Source organism: Phoca vitulina, unplaced genomic scaffold (assembly GCF_004348235.1).
Source record: "Phoca vitulina isolate PV1807 unplaced genomic scaffold, GSC_HSeal_1.0 scaffold25, whole genome shotgun sequence".
NCBI lineage: Eukaryota > Metazoa > Chordata > Mammalia > Carnivora > Phocidae > Phoca > Phoca vitulina.
The window spans coordinates 9,108,703-9,130,132 of record NW_022589728.1 but is presented as its reverse complement, the minus strand read 5'-3'; the positions used below and the strand labels follow the sequence as shown (position 1 = coordinate 9,130,132).

The 21,430-nt window shown below is 41.9% G+C and overlaps 2 protein-coding genes across 3 annotated transcripts in view; one reads left to right on the top strand and one right to left on the bottom strand.

Annotated features, from left to right (window-relative positions):
- Nucleotides 1-10,030: 10,030 nt before the first annotated feature.
- Nucleotides 10,031-17,079, bottom strand: CHCHD7 (coiled-coil-helix-coiled-coil-helix domain containing 7). The gene is made up of 4 exons (XM_032421966.1): nt 16,973-17,079; nt 13,614-13,683; nt 12,068-12,166; nt 10,031-11,307 (listed from the first exon to the last, which is right to left on the bottom strand). Exons 2-4 carry the CDS (start codon nt 13,665-13,667, stop codon nt 11,203-11,205), a joined length of 258 nt encoding a protein of 85 aa, XP_032277857.1. The 5' UTR covers nt 13,668-13,683; nt 16,973-17,079; the 3' UTR covers nt 10,031-11,202.
- A 502-nt stretch (nt 17,080-17,581) lies between these two features.
- The window catches only part of PLAG1 (PLAG1 zinc finger), a 47,349-nt gene continuing 43,500 nt past the window's right edge, over nt 17,582-21,430 (top strand). For both annotated transcript variants that reach the window (XM_032421809.1, XM_032421808.1), the window contains exon 1: nt 17,582-17,687. The gene's annotated coding sequence lies outside the window, so the exon portion shown is untranslated. The remainder of the gene's footprint in view (nt 17,688-21,430) is intronic.

The following is a 21,430-nucleotide window of genomic DNA, read 5'->3' as shown; positions in this document are numbered from 1 at the left end:
CACGTATCAGTGAGAGCATATGATAATTGTCTCCATTGTTTTAATTTGGCTGGAATATTGTGAAATATTTTGACTTGAGTAACTTCTTGTGTGGGTGGGATATCGCAGGTGTTCTGAAGGATACAGGTAATTTTGTCTCATTCGTTCAGTTCATTCAGGGAAACAACTCTGCCTCCAGCATATTCTAATAAGGGATATATTATTTTATTATTTTGTGAGATTTCAAGCACCAGCTTAAAGCATCAGAGGAGAGAAGCCCTGTTTAAGTAGATAAGTAGTTCCAAGAACTCTTGCTCCTATCATGTCCTCCAATTCAAAGACGTTCATACTGCAGGTGACCCTGAGAAGGTCTCAGAATTTGCTACAAGGGCCCTTGCTCTTCCACTTCTCCTGAACTGGTTCTCTGGTCCAGGGGTGGGAATTGAAGAGAAGTGCCCCAGTATGGCCTGAATGTATAGCAGTAGATCAGAAGTTATCAAATTCTCCCGGGGGCTTACAGGGACCCTCCACATATTGAGATGTGGATTTATTAGGTTTGCTCTCCTCTGTCAGAGACACAGGTCCAACACACAATGTGTTAAGCCTAGCAGGGCCTTTGGCAGGCATGGACAGCATGTTTCCAAAAAGAGGGAAAACTGTTTCTTTCTCCTACCTGAGGAGGTCTCAATCTCCAATCTCAAATTAGTATCTTCATTATTTTATACCTGCCTACTGATCACAGTTCCAAGCTTGACTGTGAGTACACAGTGCAATGTCCTGAAGAAAAGTGAGAAACGGAGTCAATCATCTAGGTACTTGACAAGATGGCCATGGACAACTACTTGAATTTTTCACCTAGGATCTTAGGATGCCCTGTGGGAAGAGATTTTCTTCAGAGGTGTTTAGTATTCTATAGATTCAAAATTGAAAGTGTTTTTGAATTCAAAAACTTCATGCACGGTCTTTGCTTATTTTATTTTTTGAACTCCATGTTTTTTCTTTTTGATGTTGTGAAACAAAAATCCATTTTCCAGAATTTGACTCTAAACGAGAACAAAATTATACATTAATCAATATGAGTATCCAAAGAGCTTATAATGGGACATCAATTTGATATGAATTTTTATGTATGACAACAGCACCTAGTCACCCCTTGTTTTTCATAGTTTTAAAGTTCATTGCACTTACCCATGGTCCTGCCCCCACTGTTGTCCTTTGCTGCCTGGATCCTGGAAAGTGTTGACACTTTTCACTGGTGCGTTTTCATTTCCTCAATCAATATGATTTTCAAGTTCTTTATATGCCTATTCCTGCTCTCACCGGGACATTCGTATGACCTCTTTTACTTCCACATCCTAAAACCCAGGAGATGTTCATTAGAAAAGCAAAGTCACCCATTTGGGTGGTGGCCTGAAGTACCACCAGGGAGGACTGAGCTCTGTTGCCCAGGGTCCTTGCCATACCCAATACATCCCCTGCCCGCCGACATCCCATTGCTCCTCCCTCTTCTTTTGCTTTCAGGGTCCTTTGGTTCACAGCACTTAGAACTTACTAATATGCTATCTGGTTCATTTATTGTGTTTATTGCTAGTTCTCTTTCTCTCTCTCTAATCAGATCAGTCCCAGGAGAGCAGGGATCTTTGCCTATTCTGTGCAGTAATAAATCTCATTTGCTTTAAATCTCTTTAAGGACAGTGTAGTACCTATAGTACGAATTCAATAAATATTTGCTGTACAAATGAACAAATGCCAAAAGATAGGTACTTCTCTAACACTCAGGTCATAAAGACTTCCTTACTGACTGCTCAGTCTTTTCCTTGCTTACTTTCCTCATCTCTGGGTGCTGAACTCTGGCAAAATTCTAAACTCTGTTCATGTCTTTCTTCTAAAATCCCTGTGGCCCAGAACTTTAATCTAATCAAAACACACCCATTTCTTTGACCCATTCTGACCCATATTCTTCCAAGTGTCTTATGTTTCAAAATATAATTCATTCACTTGTGGTTATTCACCCCTTCTAAGCAAACCCATCCCATCATTTGTTTTCTTGTTTAGGGATATATTCAGAACCTCAGAGCCATAAGCATTTCAGGAGAAAGTTCTCTATTCAGATTAACATAATGCTCTATCTTTGTAAATATGCTATTGTCTTCTTGAAGATTATTGAGTTGCCAAACCATACAATCTTATGCATCTGACCTTTTCCCTTAGAGATACCCAGATAGTAAAATTACTATAATTAGTTTGGCAATCACTCAGCACTAAAAAACTCTTACTCAAGAGTTCTACTTGAGAATATGAGGAGTTCAACAACATGGAAGTAGATAGTGTTGATCTACTATTCCAGCAAATAAAAGACAAAGTATAAGATCCCTGATTTTCAAAATTTAAACCCCATTATTTGAATGGATTTTTTTTCTTACTTTTCCTTCTTTTGAAAAGGTAGGAATGGAGAATAAAAAATAAACTTTATTGGGGTTTCCTATGTTTCACTCACTGTGCTAAAGCTTTTTACAGATATCATCTTATTCAATTCAACCACCTTCTGAGGTTGGTATTTTACATTGCAGGATTAGATACTTTTACGGTGAGCAGTTTGTCCAAGGCCCACGGCTTAGGATAGCTTAGGATAGTTAGAAAGAAGTGGGGGTATAAATCTAGCCAGTACAAAGCAAAGCATACACCTTCAACCACCAGCCGCACACGTCCTATACTGTCCCTCATTTCCGCAGCTTTTCACATCTTCTCTCCACTCCCCCATACCAAAATTATGAATAAGGGATTTTTTAAAAGAGATAGAGGTAAGTGACCCTAACACTACTCCAAACACTCTTGTGCTAGATATTAGGGATCAAAAGGCTGTGAACCATGGACCCTGTGGTTGACAGGACTGCAGAAGAAATTAACCAGTCCGGGTTTTGTTGTCGTTTCATCATTGTTCGGTTTTGTTTTCCCAAGAGGTAAAGAAATGTAGTCTATTGAGGTTGTGCAAGACATTCTTCAAAAGTGGGAATTATATACAGAAGCTGTCAAGGGTTTGGAATGCTGTTCTACAAGATGACATATACATCTGAAATGAGAGAAACAGAGAGACAAGATGACACTCCAGTTGCCAAATATATGAACTATAAATTGAAAACACCCCCACCCCAATCCACAATTCTCCGAGTCTTTAAGGAGGCTATGTATGTGTCAGGAAATTCTTCAGTACAACAAAATGACAAAATCAGCCTTTTTATCCTGGAAAAAAAAATCCACTCTGCAAATCACCCGGACGTTTTGTGTTCCTCTCCCTTGCTATTTCACGACAAAGAGCACTGTCCTCTCTCACTAATGTCACATCTCACTATCACTTCAAGAGCAGAAACAGAGACAGGGTTGACAGGGCACACAGAATCAAACATTTTGAAAGAACTCTTTAGAGTCAATGAAAGGTTTGGTAGAGAATCCTCTATACAGTCAATGATGCTGATTAATTTGTAAATTTCCTCCTAGAGTATAAATTTTCTCATTCACTTTTACATCCCCTACAGAAGCCTTTTATTTGTGTGAGGACTCAATAAGTGCTAAATGGCAAAATGAATAGTAATCTGAATAATAGCCTCAGTCAGGGGCCGCAAAGAAACTGAAAGGCACTGAGGAAGCAGAGTCCACCACAGGGAAAACGGGAGTGTGCGTGGGGGGCAGGCGACGTGATAACTGCGCTCAGTCGCAGATTCCTTAAGCTATGAGGGTCTCAGTCTCCCATCTGCAAGCCAAGGAGAACGCTGATTTCACAGGGTTGGGGTGGGTTTTAGATCTGATCGTGTTTCTGGCAATACCTTGTAAACTGCCGGGTGCTGTGCAAGTGTGAAGGACCATAATGGTCTCTGCTTTTGCAATTCAGTGCAAGACATGACTGATACAACCTATGTGTACAATGCAGGGACAAAATGATAGGCACCAACATATAATCGGGGACAGAGTTGGAGTTGCGCAGAGTGCCAAGACACAGGGAAGGTGCAAAGAGGGGAAGCTGCGTGTGAGATTGGAGAGTGGCCTGGGGAATAGGAGTGCGGGGTACGGCTGACACACACGAAGATTTCAGGGTGTCAGAAGAGCAAGAGGTGGTCCCTAAAGGGAATGGAGGACAGTTTTCGAAGGGAAGGGAAAGGAGAGGGCTCTTGTTCATGGGTAGAGGGACAATCTAGCTGGTAGTCAGTTTTATTCATGCATGTCATGCCCTGAATGCTGATGGATAATATTTTCTTCTGAGTGACTTGGTAAATGTTTCCAGTTCTTTTTACAATCTCCCTCTTCCCAAATGAATTTTCTTGTTCTTGCTTATTGGAGACTTCAGGTGTATATGAAGCATCTAGGGTAGTGCATGGGCGTGAGTGAGAAAAAAAAAATTATAAGGAGAGAACATTCTGGGCCAAATTATATTGTGAAACTATAAAAGTGAAGGAGTGAAACAAAACAACAATCAATTTGGCTTTTCATCATCGCTTCTAGCACAGATGGGAGTTTGGGGAGTTATTCTAGGGGGGGATTTTGAGAGAGGGGATCAAGTTGAGAAGGTTATAGTAATTGAGATTATATAGGTTTGCCGAAGTACACCAAGAATTAGCCAGGCTTTCACTTATTACAAATAAATTCAGTGTAGCTTTTTCTTTTTCTTTTTTTTTTAAAGATTTTATTTATTTATTTAATTGACAGAGAGAGAGAGAGAGACAGCGTGAGAGGGAACACAAGCAGGGGGAGTGGGAGAGGGAGAAGCAGGTTTCCGGCGGAGCAGGGAGCCCGATGCAGGGCTCGATCCCAGGAGCCGGGGATCATGACCTGAGCTGAAGGCAGTCGCTTAATCAACTGAGCCACCCAGATGCCCCCAGTGTAGCTATTTCTTATAAATGCATTTCAAATATTAATATCTACTTGCACAACACGTGTGAAATCTTCTTTGAGTTTCACGATGACCTGTAAGATAGGGCATTTTAAAAATACCTATTCATGGGGTGACTGGGTGGCTCAGTAGGTTAAGCATCTGCCTTCAGCTCAGCTCCTGATCCCCCGGTCCTGGGATCGAGTCCCGGGTTGGGCTCCTTGCTCGGGGGGTAGCCTGCTGCTCCCCCTGCTTGTACTCTTTTTCTCTGACAAATAAATGAAATCTTAAATATATATATATATATATATTCACAATAGGAAAGGCTCTAAAAGCTGAAGCAATTTACTGTACAGACAGTAAGTGCCAGAGCCAGAACTCAAACCCAGATATTTCGACTCCCGGCATAATGCTGTTTCCAATCATGTCGTGTTTTACTTCTGTGTACAAAGCGGGACTTTTTGGTGTAGGTCCTGACATTGGAAGCTTTATTTTCATCATCACTAATCTTTTATTTTTTATTCTTCAGTGCTCATTGCCATCCAGAGCCAGCGCCCTGCGCCCATGAAGTCACTCCCATATTTTCTCTCAGCCCCTCAGCAGGCCTGGCAGGTCACCCCCCCCCCCCCCCCGCCCCACATCAAAGGTCCCTGCAAGCTGCCTTCTTTTCCCTCCTCCTGCCAATACTGGAGTACGACGCTGTGAAGTGACCTTTGCTCTCTTTTCGTTTCTCTGGAGGGCTATCAGTGTCGGTGGAGGAATCGGAGGTGGTCCCAAGCCGATTTATTTGTGGACGCTAAACGTAGTGCTAGAAGAAACCGACAAATCGAGCCCCTGCACCTGGGTGACGTTGCTGGGTAGACCGGTGATGGTTTTTGTAGACGAACAGCTTTTTAAATGTAGATGTACAGGCTTTCTGGGAAGAAAGCAGGTGCTGTGAAGCAGACGTCACGTTTCAGTGTGCGAGAGCTCCAGCCGGTTGGCAGGGGCAGAGCCCAGCACCCTGAGAGACCTCGGCGGGCTCGCCGAGGCTGAAGGGGCGGGAGGCGGAGCTCACGCTGACCACTGCACGCTCGACCACCCACAACAGAAACCGCTTCTTAAACCTGTCAAGGAAAACCGTTCCTGTGTTCGCAACAGAAAAGCAAACCAAACCCACCTCCTTGTATGTAGCTCCTTTTCAGAATAAAGCCTTTGACAGGCCACATTTCTCGTTTCCTTATTCTGCAAAATAAAAACAGAAAGTGAGAAATTAAAAGAACGTCTAGGTGACTCTATTTGCCCAATGTTACCACGCCTGGTGACGTCCGCAGCTACCCAGGGAATACTCAGCGAGTGTCACCATAGAGATGGGATGGCAATGAAGAAGAGGTGACATTAATTCAGACTGGTGGTGCTAGCAAGGGGTAGTAGAGACAATCCATGTAAGCTGAACCTGAAAGCAGGACTTAACTGCAGCACTTTTCAAGTTGCGAAAATTGGGTCTGTTCGGGCAATGGAGAAGGTGGCAGCAAGACACCCCGCAGGGACAGGATACAGTCGCACATTTCCACGTCGGCCTCCCTCACTGAGATGGAAGGTCCTTGAAGACACAGGCTTGGTCTTGTGTGTCCAAAAGCAGACCCATTCCCCACTTCCTCAAGCCTGCGCCCTTCACAGATGTCCCCAGATCTTAGAGGACCTTGTGAACCAAGGGAAGGAATTTGGACATGTGTCCTGAGGCAATGAATAGGTCTTGGAATTTTAAGCGGGAATTACTGTATTTGCATTTTGGAAAGACTCTCCAGGCTGCAGCATAGTGAAGGAATTGGGGTCAGGCAAGAATTTATGGAGGAAAACAGTTGAGACAGTTGCAGTGATCTAGGATCATTGTAAAACCCTGTCTCAGCACCTCCTGAATTATTCTTCTAAACACAAACTGAATTTGACCCTCTCCATCACAAAACACTTCGTAGCTTTCCTTTAGATACAGAATTAGGTTTAAAGTCCCCTCATAATGTGAACCTACTCTGTCTACATTTCTTCCTTCATATACTCTGGTCTCTGTCAGTAAAGACTAATCCCTGATACCCCACATGCATGTGTCCCTTCATGTTTATTAAGGTATTTACCCTCTTAGAAGTTTGCTCTTGCTCCTACTGTGGTGCTCACTTCCTTCTCCCACACAGCATAGTGAAGTTCTTTGAGGACCAGATGGTAATTTATTCATGCATGCTCCTCCACCGCGTTTAGCCTAGCACTTTGCACATTATAGGCACTTGGCAAATATTTGTTGAGCAGAATTGAACTGTAATAGCAGTACTTGTACTTGGATTCATTTAGTATTTATTGAGCACCAGAAACCATAAACAAAAAGATCGGTCCATTTAATTACATTAAAATGTAAATCACTGCACAGAAATTTTAAGAGACAAACATACAGAATACAAATGACAAAGAGGTAGTTTCCTTACAATATCAGGAGTTCCCCAAATCATTCACATCAACAATCTAAAAAAAAAGAATGGGCAAAGGAAATAAGTACACCCATTCCATTTTTCATTCAATAATTGTAAGGATGAAAGGGTTTTAAAGTACCCAGTTGGGGGGCACATGGGTGGCACAGTCCGTTAACTGTCAGACTCTTGGTTTGGGCTGAGGGTCTTGAGATCCAGCCCCGTGCTGCGCTCTGCACTCCGCCAGCGTGGAGTCTGCTTAAGTCTCTCCCCCTCTCCCTCTGCCCCTCCCTGCCTCTCTCTCTCAAATACATACATACATACATACATACATAATATTAAAAAAAAAATTTAAGTACCAGTGGGACTGAGGCTGTGAGGAAAGAAACACTCACAGGCTTTGTTCATTAAAGTAGAAACTGGTATGTCCCTAATACTTACAATATTTAAAGTGGAGGAGCCTTTAACTTAGAAATTCTATTCTTAGCAATGTATTATAGAGATGAAAACAGAACAGGCAAAGAGCCATACACAATAACGCTTGTTGCAACCTTGTCTCTAACAGCGAACCCGTCAGTGGAAGTCTGGTTCAATGACAGTATAACTATACAAGGGAAAACTGCAGCCGTTGAAAGAAATGGAGAAAATCTATAATCACTGGTGGAGAATTATTCCCAATTATATCACTAAGTGAAAAAAGCAAAGTACCTCCAGCTTATACACTATGCTGTTCCTTTTGTGGAAAACAAATATACAGATATCCTTTATATGCACAAAAACCTTGAAAACTTTTTGACATGGGCTGCTTCTGGGCGTATTTATTTACACTGTAGACCCTTTTGCATTATTTGGACCTTTGAACATTGCGTACCCTTTCTTGTGGTTTGCGCATGTTTTTCAATGGGTTCAATTTTAAAAGCCACCCCGCAGATACAATCAATTTGCAGTAGGAATGCCAAGACAGTTCAAACTATTCAACAGGAGAAAAGCATAGCCTTTTCAACCAAAGGTGCTGGGACCTGCACAGCTACATGCAAAAAAAAAAAAAAATGAAGTTGGATTCCTACCTCATACCACATACAAAAATGAACTCAAAATGGATCAAAGACCTAAATATAAGAGCTAAAACTACAAAACTCTTAGAAGAAACATAGATGTAAGTCTTTTTGACCTTGAATTAGGCAATGCTTTCTTAGATATGTCACTGAAAGCAACAAAAGAAAAAATTGGACTTCATCAAAATTAAAAAATTTGTGTTTCAAAGGACACCATTAAGTGAAAATACAACCCACAGAAGGGAAGAAAACATTCATAAACCTCTATCTGATAAATTTATTTACTTATTTAAACAAATAATGCAATATATGTTAAGAAAGAAAAAAAGAAGAAGAAGAATGTAGCAGGAGGGGAAGAATGAAGGGGGGGAAATCGGAGGGGGAGAAGAACCATGAGAGACGATGGACTCTGAAAAACAAACTGAGGGTTCTAGAGGGGAGGGGGTTGGGAGGATGGGTTAGCCTGGTGATGGGTATTGAGGAGGGCACGTTCTGCATGGAGCACTGGGTGTTATGCACAAACAATGAATCATGGAACACTATATCTAAAACTAATGATGTAATGTATGGGGATTAACATAACAATAAAAAAAATTTAAAAAAAAATTTATTTACTTATTTATATTTAATATATATAAAGAACTCTCACAATTCAATAATAAAGATACACTACCCAACTTAAAAACAGGCAAAGGATCTAAATGAACATTTCTCCAAGGAAGAGATGACTGGCCAATAAGCACATAAAAAGATGCTCAACATCACTAGCCTTCATGGAAATGCAAATCAAACCACATTGAGATACCAGCTCATACTCACTAGGATGACTGTAATCAAAGGCAGATAATAAGTGTTGAGAATGTGGAGAAATTGTAACTCTCATACATGGTAAAGTAGTGCTGCTACTTTGGAAAGTAGTTTGTCAGTTCTCCCAAAGGTTGAACATAGTTACCATATGATCTAGCAATTCAACTCCTAGGGATATATTCAAAAAGAAATGAATGACCACACAAAAACTTGTACACAAATGTTCAAGAAACAGCATGACCGGTAATAGCCCCTAAGTGGAAACCCAAATGCCCATCAACTGATGAATGGATACATAAAATGTGGTAGATCCATGTAATGGAATGTCATTCAGCAGCAAAAGGAATGAAGGACTGATACACGTAACGTGAATGAATCTTGAAAACATTAGGCCAAGCGAAAGAAGCCAGTCACAAAAGACCACATATTGTATGATTCCATCCATATAAATGACTGGAATAGGCCATTCTAGAGTCAGAAAATAGTTGCCTAAATGTTGGAGAGGTTGAGGAGAAAGGGAGGTGTTAAAAGGAAATGAATGTGTGCTTATGGTTTCTGGAGTGAAGAGTTCTAAAATCAATTGTGGTGATGGCTGCACAAGTTTGTCAATATACTAAAAACCATTGTATTGTACACTTTAAATGGATGATTTATATGGTATCTGAATTGTATCTCAATAAAGTTATTTTTTTTAAAAAAGAGCTAGGCCAAGACAAATAGCTCCCGGAAAAAATGTTGATATTGGTAGGTACATTTAAGGAGGTGATAGTGAAATTCCAAACCCTTCAACAGCATGCTTAAAATACTGAAATGCTTGTCACACAAGTAAGTATTAGTTTCTTGTCAGGTCCTATTTTAATCCATCATTTTTAGAGCAATCAATACAAATCAAGGAATTTCTCAAACAATCCATCTTTTATTCCAATAGAATCACATTTAACAATCAGGGTCATATGGCTTAAAAACATCTGACCTGGGTTTTGGACTAAGACCAATGAGATGGATAGTTTGTTGTCAGCAGCCTTTAAAATAATACTCTTGATCCAGCACCAGATAGAAAAGGGACAAAAGCTATTTGTTTTCATTGATTTTTTAGTATAAATTTTATTAAATAGTAGGTTCTAAAACTGTTCTGTAAATGAAATAAACTGGATTTTTAAAAGGTGGTGGGTATGAGAGCTGCCACACAACCCACCCCAATCAGCATACTGAATATTCTTGTGTTTATAGCATAAAATAAAGTGGAGCTCTAGTCCCATCCCAGTGCGTTCACCTGTGAACCTCCATACCCTTCCTTGCCCATCTCTTCCTGTGAATAGAAATGCCCCCTTTTAAGAGAATCACCCTTTTTTCCCATTACTGTGCTTCAAGAATACTATGCCTTTATATATGGATTTTAGTCACAGAATCCTTTAACTAAAGCCTTTCCCTAAAGAAAGAAAGAAAGAAAGAAAAAGAACAGTTCTTCTGCAGGCCATTTATTTAAGACGACCCTCCTGCACCCCTGCTTCCCTGCCCAGTCAACGTACTACCCTTATTTAAGCAAAGATAAAAGGAATGAAGTGAGGATGGAGGTCTTACTTTAGACTGAGCCTGAGACTCGAGGCCCACCATACATTCACCCGGAACTTACCTTCCCAGTCTCTGTTCTGCCACTCCACCAACCACCTTAAACTCCAGGTGGAACACTCTACAGACCACTTCTCCAAAGTTAGCTTGAGGTTTCTTCCCATCATACTGTTGCTCGCATCATCTCCCATCCTTGGAAATACCCCCTTCCTTCCACCGCCAGGTGAAAAGTCCCATTCCTCCTATCACCTTTCCTAATGCCCCCTTACCTTTGGGAAGTCGTGTGAGCACAGCAGCATGGCACGGCCAGCACTGGCAGACTACCACCCTGGCACTGAGAGCAAACACACAGGACGCAAGGCTAACTTAACTTTATCTCCCTTTGTGGAATTCAAGATCGGTCTGGGTAAGGCCTGAAAGGGGTTAAGGGACTACAAGATTACAGTAATCTTCGTTAACTGCTTCTAAATTAAATAAACAACTTTAATGCAAACAGTCAGTAAGGCATTTTTCCCATTGCCCCCAGGATCTCGTCTCTTTCTGCTGCTGTAGGCATAGAGGGCTTCACTCCATTCTGTCTTCTCTGGACCACGATAGAATTCTGCACGTAGGTATAAAAAGAAGAAGAAACCCGAATCAGTCATGTATTAAATGCTAATCATTTGCCAGTTATTGGCCACTACTTCCTCAAAAAGGAAATTCTAAAAACCATGTGTAAAGAGGAACCAAAAACTAATTCTAGGACTTCAGACAATATTTTTCAAATTAACAATTAAATAGAAGTGATCATTCCCCTAGGACTATGTTGACGGTAATTGGGATGGGAATATATACTGTTTAAGGACAAGAGCACAAGAGTCCAGTCCATCAAGAGGATGGACTAAATAACTGCCACATGAAAGCAACAGTTAATTTAGAAGAGGGAAAGGAAGTGGCTGGATGCAGTGCTCAGAAACACAAAATCATATACCAATGTCTCAAGAAAAATGGGACCATTTTAACAACGATGGGTGGCAGTGGGAAAGGAGAAGGCAGAAATGGAAGCCTAAAATGTGTTATGACAGAGCAAGCTCTCCATTCTGTTCATATCCAGGTGAACTAAAATTATAACAAGGTCATTGTTCTAGGGCTGCTCTTAAATATCCATAGGAAGATCCACCTATATGAGACCTGCATTCTTCCAGCCCGGAGGAGGAGGCAGCCAGTAAGAGCCCTCAAGGATCCTTCAAGGCACGCAGAGAAGAGTCAAAAAGTGTCCCCAGTCATCACTAAGAAGGGATTGTGGGTACTCACTAATTTTGGGCTTCAGTTTCAAGCCAAAGAGTGGAGTTTTAACACAAAGCTAACCAAGCTAGGCTTACCCAGAATTTCCGGCAGTTTTTGTACTTCAAGAAGTAAGTGGAACACCGTTCCCTGTCGTAGTTATTTTCATCCATACACCTGGTAGAAGCATCAGATTCCTTAAATATGTAAGAAAGGCATCATTTAAGAGGGTGGAATGGGATCCTAAACTTCTGAAGCCGCTTCCCCCCAAAGCAGGTAATATGAACTCGTTCCTTTCTGTTCATTTTAATGAGCATATAATGAACAGAAACTGAATTATCTTTCCAACCATCCCACCACTCATTCTGCTCAGGGCAGACATCTTCCTTTTCATAGTCTGGGTCAGTTTTCTGAATATCTGGTCACGGGAACTTGAGCCCAAGCACGGACTGAGATAATTTATCCTGGTAACCGTTTAACAAAGAAGCTGAGGCAAGGTGCAAGGTGCTGAAAATCACTCCTGCACAGCGAGAATTAAAACCATCTCCTGACGCAGAGTGCAGCTGTCCTGCCTTTCCAAGTTCTCACTTGGACCTGACTGATGTTACGCTGGTTGCAAGATGCTAAGTAAGTCGCTAATAACTGGTCTACATCAAGGCAACTTAAATTAACACCACTCATCTCAATGTATTTTTGGCTATCATTCCCTCCACTATGCAAGTACATATACTATTATGTATGCAGTTTTAATAGATATCATTAATATCACTTCAAAACCCAAGTGAGCAACACAGGGCTGTGAGTTCAAAGGAAGGTAGGAGCCATTTGGGAATTAAAATTAAGCTGTCTAAACTGGAAGTAGATTGGATAACAAACTTCAAAGTGAAAAGTAGGATTCTGAGAGGTCATCTAAAGGAAGGAGTTAACTAAAGGGGTAGGTAATTTGCTTCACAGATCTAAGAAACACGGTCTATCTAAAGAGACTTAATAAAGCTGCTCAACACAGAGCTAATATATGTAGCAAAGCTAAATTTCTATGCAAATATTTAACGAATGTGTATATTTGAAAAATGCATATAGGTTCAGGGAATGGCACCAGTCTGATGACTGCATTATTCCAGGGTGACAAGGCCACAAGTCAGTATGGCTAGTCATTCCAAATAAATGCCAATAAGAACTTATTATTACAACAAAACATTTTGTGTACATGACACCTTTGTGGAAAGCTTTAGGCTTTAAATAGGCAAATTCTATTATAGCCCCTTATTCACAGCAGGCTGTCTCAAGGACAGGATGAAATTATTGCTATTAAGACACAAATTTCAGTGGCAGTTGAAAAACATGCTTTGCTACTTGCCACTTTTGGACTACAGATTTTCCTTGGTGTTACATACCCGTCTGGTGTTACAGTGGTTTGTAAATGCTTGCAAATTATACAAATGGAAACTTCAAAGGGATGGATCTTTGTTAGCTAAATTATGAATACCTAAAATTGTTTAGTGAAATAAAGATACACTGGCCAGGAATATTTTTTGTATAGAAATAACTTTATTCAAGAACTACAGAAAACAGATGCCCACAAAAATGGAACAAGCCTGTTTTACCAAGTTAATACTCATGAAAATTAAAAGCAAACCACCTTACCAACAAGCAAGGGTTTATGTCAGGATCTCTCAGCCTTCGTGCTACCATGGGCATCCTAACAGTTTTCTTACTGCAGGCAGATGTTGGAGAAAAGAGTTACACAGTGAATGACAGAAAATAAATCAATACATCTCATTAGACCCATGAGTACTTAAAAAATTAATTTTGTCGGGGCGCCTGGGTGGCTCAGCCGGTTAAGTGTCTGCCTTCGGCTCAGGTCATGGTCTCAGGGTCCTGGGATCGAGCCCCACGTCGGGCTTCCTGCTCCACGGGAGCCTGCTTCTCCCTCTCCCACTCCCCCAGCTTGTGTTTCCTCTCTCGCTGTGTCTCTCTCTGTCAAATAAATAAAACAAAAAATCTTAAAAAAAAAAAAATTAATTTTGTCATAATGATTATCCCAGTAAGGAACTTCATGTGTCCTCTGTTTTACGAGAATAAATATTTGGTTGGGTTTTTCCTTTGCATTGCCATGGTGCCTCAGCATGAGGGCCATATTTAAATTCATCCACTGAAATTTGATTATAATGTCCAGGAAGATAGTTCAGTTATAGTTCAGTTTTAGTTTATCTTTATTTCTAAAGGTTAAGCTATTAAATATACTAAAAAAAAAAAAAAAAAAAAAAAAACCCTAAGAATACAGCATGCATTCTTTTTTAAAAAATATATTTATGTATTTATTTGAGAGCGAGTACGTGCAAGCAAGGGAGAGGGGGAGTGTAGAGGCAGAGGGAGACAAGCAGACTCCCTGCTGAGTGGGGAGCCTGCTATGAGGCTCGATCCCAGGACCCTGAGATCATGACCTGAGCAGAAATCAAAAGTCAGACGCTTAACTGACTGAGCCAGCCAGGCGCCCCAAATACAGCATGCATTCTAAAGATTACTTCGTTATTATACATTTGATCATCATACAAAATAAGTGTGGAATAATTAGTACAACCCAACATTAGCAAAAACATTTGTTTACTAAACTTAACTGTGTACTCTGTAGCCAGCACCAGGGTGGTCAATATACTAAAAAACAAAGTTATTGCTTAGTTGGCATTTTGAAAAGCTAAAAAAGAAAAACTGAAACTTTACGTCCAGTGGCATCTTTATTTAACTGATACTTCCCTTGGTTAAAGGAAGTCACAGAATGCTACTGTGGTCCATTAATCTTCCAACTCAAGCCTTACACATGGAGCTCTGCAGAAGTCTTTACCAATTAAAGATGATCACAGTTCCCTAAGAGCCACCTAGTGATTCCAAGTCAAGTAGTGTGATTCACACACTACTCATATATGTCAACTATATTCCAGGACAACCGCTCTCTATAATAATGCAGTTCAACTGAAATTGGCATGCCTATTATCTTCGAAGACATGTCACAGAAAGGAAAAGAGAAAATTAAGAAAAACAATAATCAACGAACTGTTAATTATTTCAAAGTGATTTTTTCGTTTCAGTATATTGGTATGCTATTGATGAGCCACCCACAAACATTTTTAAATGCTCTGCACTAAGTTTAAGGGGCTGAGCTAACTTGTACTCTCGAATCCTGTTCTAGCTTAACCATCTTCCACCTAAAGATGGAAGGAGAAACAAGCAATAATGCAGTATGACCTACACCAACACCACCCAATAGAAGACTGCATCAGTCAGTATAACCCAAGAAAGGTCAGAATTTTTATATGAAGTGGTTTCTACTTTTCTTTCCCTAAGTGACACTGTCAAACAATATCAGTCATGTTAAGAGAAGTAAGGTACATTCAGGAAAATCAATCAAACCCCAAAAGCTCCTAAAAAGTGGTGGTATTTGCAATCAAGAGTCACCCAGTTCAGAGACCAGGATGTCCAGGCTAAAAGAGATCAATCTTTGCAAAGAAGGATGGGAGAAAAGTTTAGTCATTCCAGGATCCTTTAACTTTTAGGAATCCTCTAATCTGATTACCATTGAACACTACATGAATATACCTAGCTAACAGAAGCATCTAGGTAAAAAAGAAATTAAAGTTGCTATTCAATTATATCTAGAAGCTTCTTCCTCTCCTGAACAGAATTCTTTTGCAGGCTTGACTTCTTACTAAGAGATGATGGTACTAAGTAAACTCACACCCTTCTTTTTGACATTCATTCTATGATGTAAGAACATAGAACTCTGCTTAGCTGTTCATATTCCTTATACATATAATCTCAACAATGATCAGACATAGACAAAACTCTGGTTGTGTGCCTTACATGAAAGTGTATTTTCACTGCATTTTATTATCATCAGTCAAGAATTCTTTAAAAATAACATCTAGGTAACATCACATATATGCAAATCAGGTTTGGACCATGAATTTATTCAGATTTCATTTCCTTTCCCTTCCGGATTCTACATACAAGTCAATGCAAGTTTGGATTTCTAAATGACACCTTCTTTGCATGAATCCTCACGTATCAACTGGAAATGAAGAGGAAATGTCAATTTACAGTGAGGAGAGGGGCTAAAGGGAAGATCGAGTGTTCTGCTAGAGAGGACTTATCTGCTTACTTTCTGAAGCACTAAACAAATATTACAGAGCTCTACTTGCAAAGGACAGCCAGAAAGAAAACCAAAGATTTGAGAGAGGGGCCTCAAAAGCACGGCACAGTTGAGGAATAACTCTAAAATCTTCTCCAAAAGGCAAACTGCTTTAAAAAGTATGTCTTGATTTCCTTCCCATCCAGTTCACACCCCCACTCTCCAACTAGCTTTGAAAGGGAAGAAGAAGAGAACGTTACTGAACACGTCCATGCCCACATGCTGGTCAGAGCGAAGGCAGGGTCTGTGGCTCTGATAAAACGCAAATGCAACTAGCAGGAAGCTGAAACACGTTATGCGAGAACCTAAAGCCCTTAACCCACTGCTGGGTGCAGAAAGGCAGGGTCAGGAAGTCGGCATGGTACAGCGGGGCGGGGCAGTCGAATGGAGAAACTGGACATGTGAGTCCGCGGCCTTGGGGCCTTTCCGCGATGCTGTCCGTCTAATGGTGGACGACAGGCACAGGTGAACACACCTTGCTCTGACCTCCGATGGAGCCGAGTGGGGCAGGGGGAGAGGAAAACGCAAGAAATTGGGGGTGGGGGTTGGCAATTACGCCCCAAAGGCTGAGAAGCAGGGTGAAGGAAGAGCTAGGGGTGCCCAGGGAGGGCGAAGGTCACCTTCCTCGTCTCCTGCCCGAATAAAACCGGGTCGTGGAAAGGAGGAGCGACAGGAAAGGGCCTGCGCTGAGGCAGGGCCTGGTAGCAGCGGCTTCACGACAGAGGAGAGAGGATTCCGGCCCGCGGTGGCCCACGTGCACCCCTCTCTTCTCGCATCCCCGGAGCCGCCGCGGAAGGAGGGGCGGGGGACCACTCACCTCGGGCGACCGCTTCACCAGCGCCCAGGCCGTCTCCAGCTCCAAACACGTCAATGGCTCACGCAGCTGGACCTTAAGTAGCGCGCATCCCAACGTGCTGCCCCCGCTCCCCGGCGGCCGCCAGCCCAATCAACGCGCGCCGCCGCTAGACTGACAGCCGTGCCGGGCCCTGCCGGGCGGGGGCGGGCGGGTCTCGCCCCGCCCCCAGCTGGCGGGAGGAGGGCCGAGGCGGGAGGAGTGGGCGGGGCCGAGCGTGCGGCCCCGCCCCTTTCCCCCGCCCCGCGCGCCCCCCGCGCCGCGGCCCGCCTCTTAACACTTTGGTTTGACGGGCGGCGCCGCAGCCCAATCGGCGGGCCCGTCCCTGGCGGCGGCGGCGCCTAGTGGCCGGCCCCGGGGCGGAGCGCGCGCGGGGGGCGGGCACATCGGCGGGCGGGGACCAGGGGCGGGCCGGCGGGAGGCGGGGGCGGCGGCCGAGCAGGCCGGGGGAGGCGGCGGTGGGCGCGACGTCGGCGGCGGCGGCGGCGGCGGCAGCGGCAGCTGCAAGTTGGGCTGCAGGGGCAGCGCATACACTACAATGGCTGCTGGAAAGAGGCGTAAGGAAACAATTTCCAGGCCCGCCGCGTCCAGCCCGAAATATGAGAAAAAAATTATTAGAAATTCCGCGGGCGGTGTAAAGGCGGCGGACGGGCCGGAGGGAGGATGTTAAAGCCCCGCGGTGAGTTCTCCCGGGGTCCGGGGCGGCGGAGAGGCGTTTAGCGGGAGAAATATCAGGGTTATTTAAATTATGGGACTAGCCGAGGGGGCAGAGGAGCAGCAGCGGCGGCAGCAGGAGGAAAAGTTTGTGCTACTCTCAGCCCCAGCTCAGGACCCCAGAGAGAAAAATAATAATAAAAAATAAAATAAAATAATTAAGCGGGGGTGTGAGGATTCCCGAAGTCGCTTCTGACAGGGCAGGGGGCGATGCGGCTGGAGACCCAAAGGTGAGGTCGGTGGGAAAAAAAAAAAACCCTTTATTCAGGGTCTGGAAAGTTTGAAAAGTTTTCCTCCTCCTCCTCCTCCTCCTCTCTGGTGCTGTGAATATTGTGACAGCGGCAGCGGCAGCAGCGAGAGCGGAAGACATTAGAGACCCGAAAAATAAGGGAAAAATTAATATAAATTCAGTTTTGAGAGTAAACTCTCCGCATTTTCCACCAAAACATCCCGGGGGAAGGTCGCTTCCCAAAGGGCCTGGCGGAAACCCGCAGTCGGCAATATTTGGGGGGCACTTTGAGTGACTTGGGGTAACTTTGCCCCTTTTTCAAAAGAGGTTTTTCTTTTTTGGAGAATGAATTTGTTTTTGCCCTTTCCTCAGGTGGGCGAGTCGGGGTCGGGGTGCGGGGTCTGCGGGGAGGTGTGAGCCCTGGATGTGTGGCTGCGAGGGGGGGTAGGGGGAGGGGGTGCTAAATGAAAGCAGGAGATCTGCACAGAGCAGGGACAGCTTGTTGTCAGTATCATAAACAACCAAAATGGAGGGAGAACTCAGGCATATAACCAAATAAAAATTTTTTAAAAATCGCAAAAAATCCCTAAAAATCCGGGATGCTCCCCCTTTTCTCGCTAAAGGTAAAAGTATGAACCGCCTTTCCCCTGAAGTCCATTTTGACTTTGCAGGGACCAAGGAGTTAATATTTATTTATTTTTTAAAACTTTCGAAGGGCAAAAGCCTTTTATAACTCAACCGACAATGAGAAAACGTGAAAATCCGATGCAAGAGAAGGAGGGGGAGGGAGGGGGGAGGTGGTAGTGCAGAAACTGCTAAACTTATTGGTAATGTGGACTGATCTGAGATAAGATAAACACTATATTTGCTATTTTATAACTCTTTTAATGATCTTTGCGGGGTGGGTTTTTTTTTTTTTGGTGGAAAAAAAAGTGATGCCATTTTCTTAATAGAGTTAATATGTGTGATTGGAAGAATAAACCTTTCCGGCTTTAGATTGCATTTTCGTCGCATTTATGTTTCAGGTTTTGTTAGTGGCTCCCTCCTTTCTTTAAACTGGGCTCTACAGAGGAGGGGTAGAGAGGTGATGTTGCACAGAGAGACTGGAGTGCAGGACTGGAGCACCTTTTGGGGAGGGGTGGGAGTTGCTTGGTTTCTCCCTTCCTGACCCGTTTGCTTCACCTGTTCGTCCTCAGTAAAGAATATTAAGCTGAAGTTTTCTGGTTTTACGTATATAAAAGGATGGTGCCTCTTGCATCACATTGAAGTTAATGGGAAAGTGCTGCTGATGTTGGTTCCACGTGGGATGTGGGACAGAGCAGGGCATTTTAAAGGGACAGCTTCTCTTTTCTTATGATTTTCATCACCTGCACAGAATCACTGTCTGAGGACCAAAGGCAGAGGTGCTGGGAGGGTGTGGTGGTGGAAGAGCCTTCTCTTTCCATTACTCAAGTGCACCCACCTTTAGGAGGGATAGAGGGAAAGGAGGGATAAACAGGCTCAACAGAAGATGGATATTGTGTAGATTAGTTTGTATCCAAGCTGTTCTTTTGTGTAACAAGCCTCCCAGGAACTTTTCATGTTACATTTCTTTGCTTTGGAAGCTGATTTTGGAAGGATTTGTGGAAAAATGGAAATAGTTTAAGGTGTGTGGTGTAATGGTATAGCATTATTGAACAGTTATGAATTCTGTGCAGCAAGATCAAAGAGCTGTGTATGCCCATAATGTGATTTTACAGCCATTTTGTAAAAGCTGTAAAATACCTAATATTCAATTTGGCTGAAGGTACATTGAGGACTTCTGGTTGAAAACTGCAGACAGAGTGGTGGAGATTCTTTTACACTGTAAGCAGTAAGCATTTCTTTAAGGGGAAAAAAAAGCACATACACCAACACCATGGAAAAGTTTACGTATACCCATTTTTAAACCCCATCCTATACATGTGCTGTAACTCTGCTACTTTGAAATTAAAAGGTTTTAAAATCCTGAGACCTATCAGTTTGCATCTTTTAAGTTGAATTTATTTGTGTTATTTAACAGGAAATGTTTACTGATCATATACTACTGTTGACTCTGATGGTTGACATTTTCACAATATTTTCAAAATTTAAAATATGTCAGTTGTTAGCTGAATTCTATTTGAGATTAAGGTTCATCTCAAATAGAATTTACTTGTGCTCCATTTTCCACAGGTATATGGAGTTTTGCAATAAATGCCTATTTTCCTTTGTTTTTTATGAGTTACAGAAATAGATTAAAATTAGAGCTGGATTTTTACACATCTTATACAGAATATTTTTACTTTCCATACTGTACAAACAGATTATTGTTTTGAAGCCCATTGTATGTTAACATGTGTTCACAACTGAGCTCCTATCTGCACCTTTCTGTAAATACCTCCCTAACAGCATTACATCGGTGTAGTGTTTGAGTACATCATCTTGTGGTTTCTGATTTTGGAAGCAATTACACCTTTCTAAGAACTCATTAAAAATTATTCCCATGAACCACTGTTAAATCAAAACTGATTGGGAAGTGATTAAACTATCAATGGGAAAGAGAAACTTCCCTTCCCCCAAATAATCATCTGTCCAGGGGTGTCAGAATGCCATTAATATTTATACAACCTTTGAAATTTCTTTTACATTTTTATTGTATTTTGGCTGAAGAAAGTTACATTACCTATAAGTAGTCAGAATTAGGCTCTGTGTTTAAAATAAATGAGACTTTTAGATCTTGAATAATTGCCACTTTGACAGACTACATACTAATATCAAATAAATTCAGTTTCTGTAAAAGTGAAGGAAAAATATTTCTTCCAGTTACAGTAGACCATTGAGTTACTCAGTTTGTTTGGACACTTCAAGTTATGATTAGTTTATTGTCAACCTAAATAAAAGTGCTGGTGTTGTGATTTTTTTCCTCTCTCACAAAGGGTGGTATAAAAGTTTCTATGTATTTGGGTTTTACACAACTAGCTGCTTATCTGAATAAGAAATTGCACTGAGAGTGCACAAAGTATAAAATCTTTAATTCCTTAGAGTCTTATTTAGATAGGGCACAGCATAATATCTAACTTGAATTGGTTGTATTGAGCTTTTTAAGTGTCTCAGATATAATATCTGTTGAACATACTTTTTCTGAAGCTACTACTAAATTATACCAATTTACAGAAATAATCCAAGGATATTGTGTACTCAAAATCTTTATTTCAGTTAGAGTTAGAGAAACCTCCTACTTTGAGATTCTTACTTGAAATTTATATGCCTAATTCTGCTATTCGAAATTCTATAAGGAGTTTAGCTGTTGTGGAAGATAATTTATAGATAAATAATCCAAGGATATTGTATACTCAAAATCTTTATTTCAGTTAGAGTTAAGAAACCTCCTACATTGAGATTCTTACTTGAAATTTATATGCCTAATTCTGCTGTTCGAAGTTCTATAAGGAGTTTAGCTGTTGTGGAAGATAATTTAT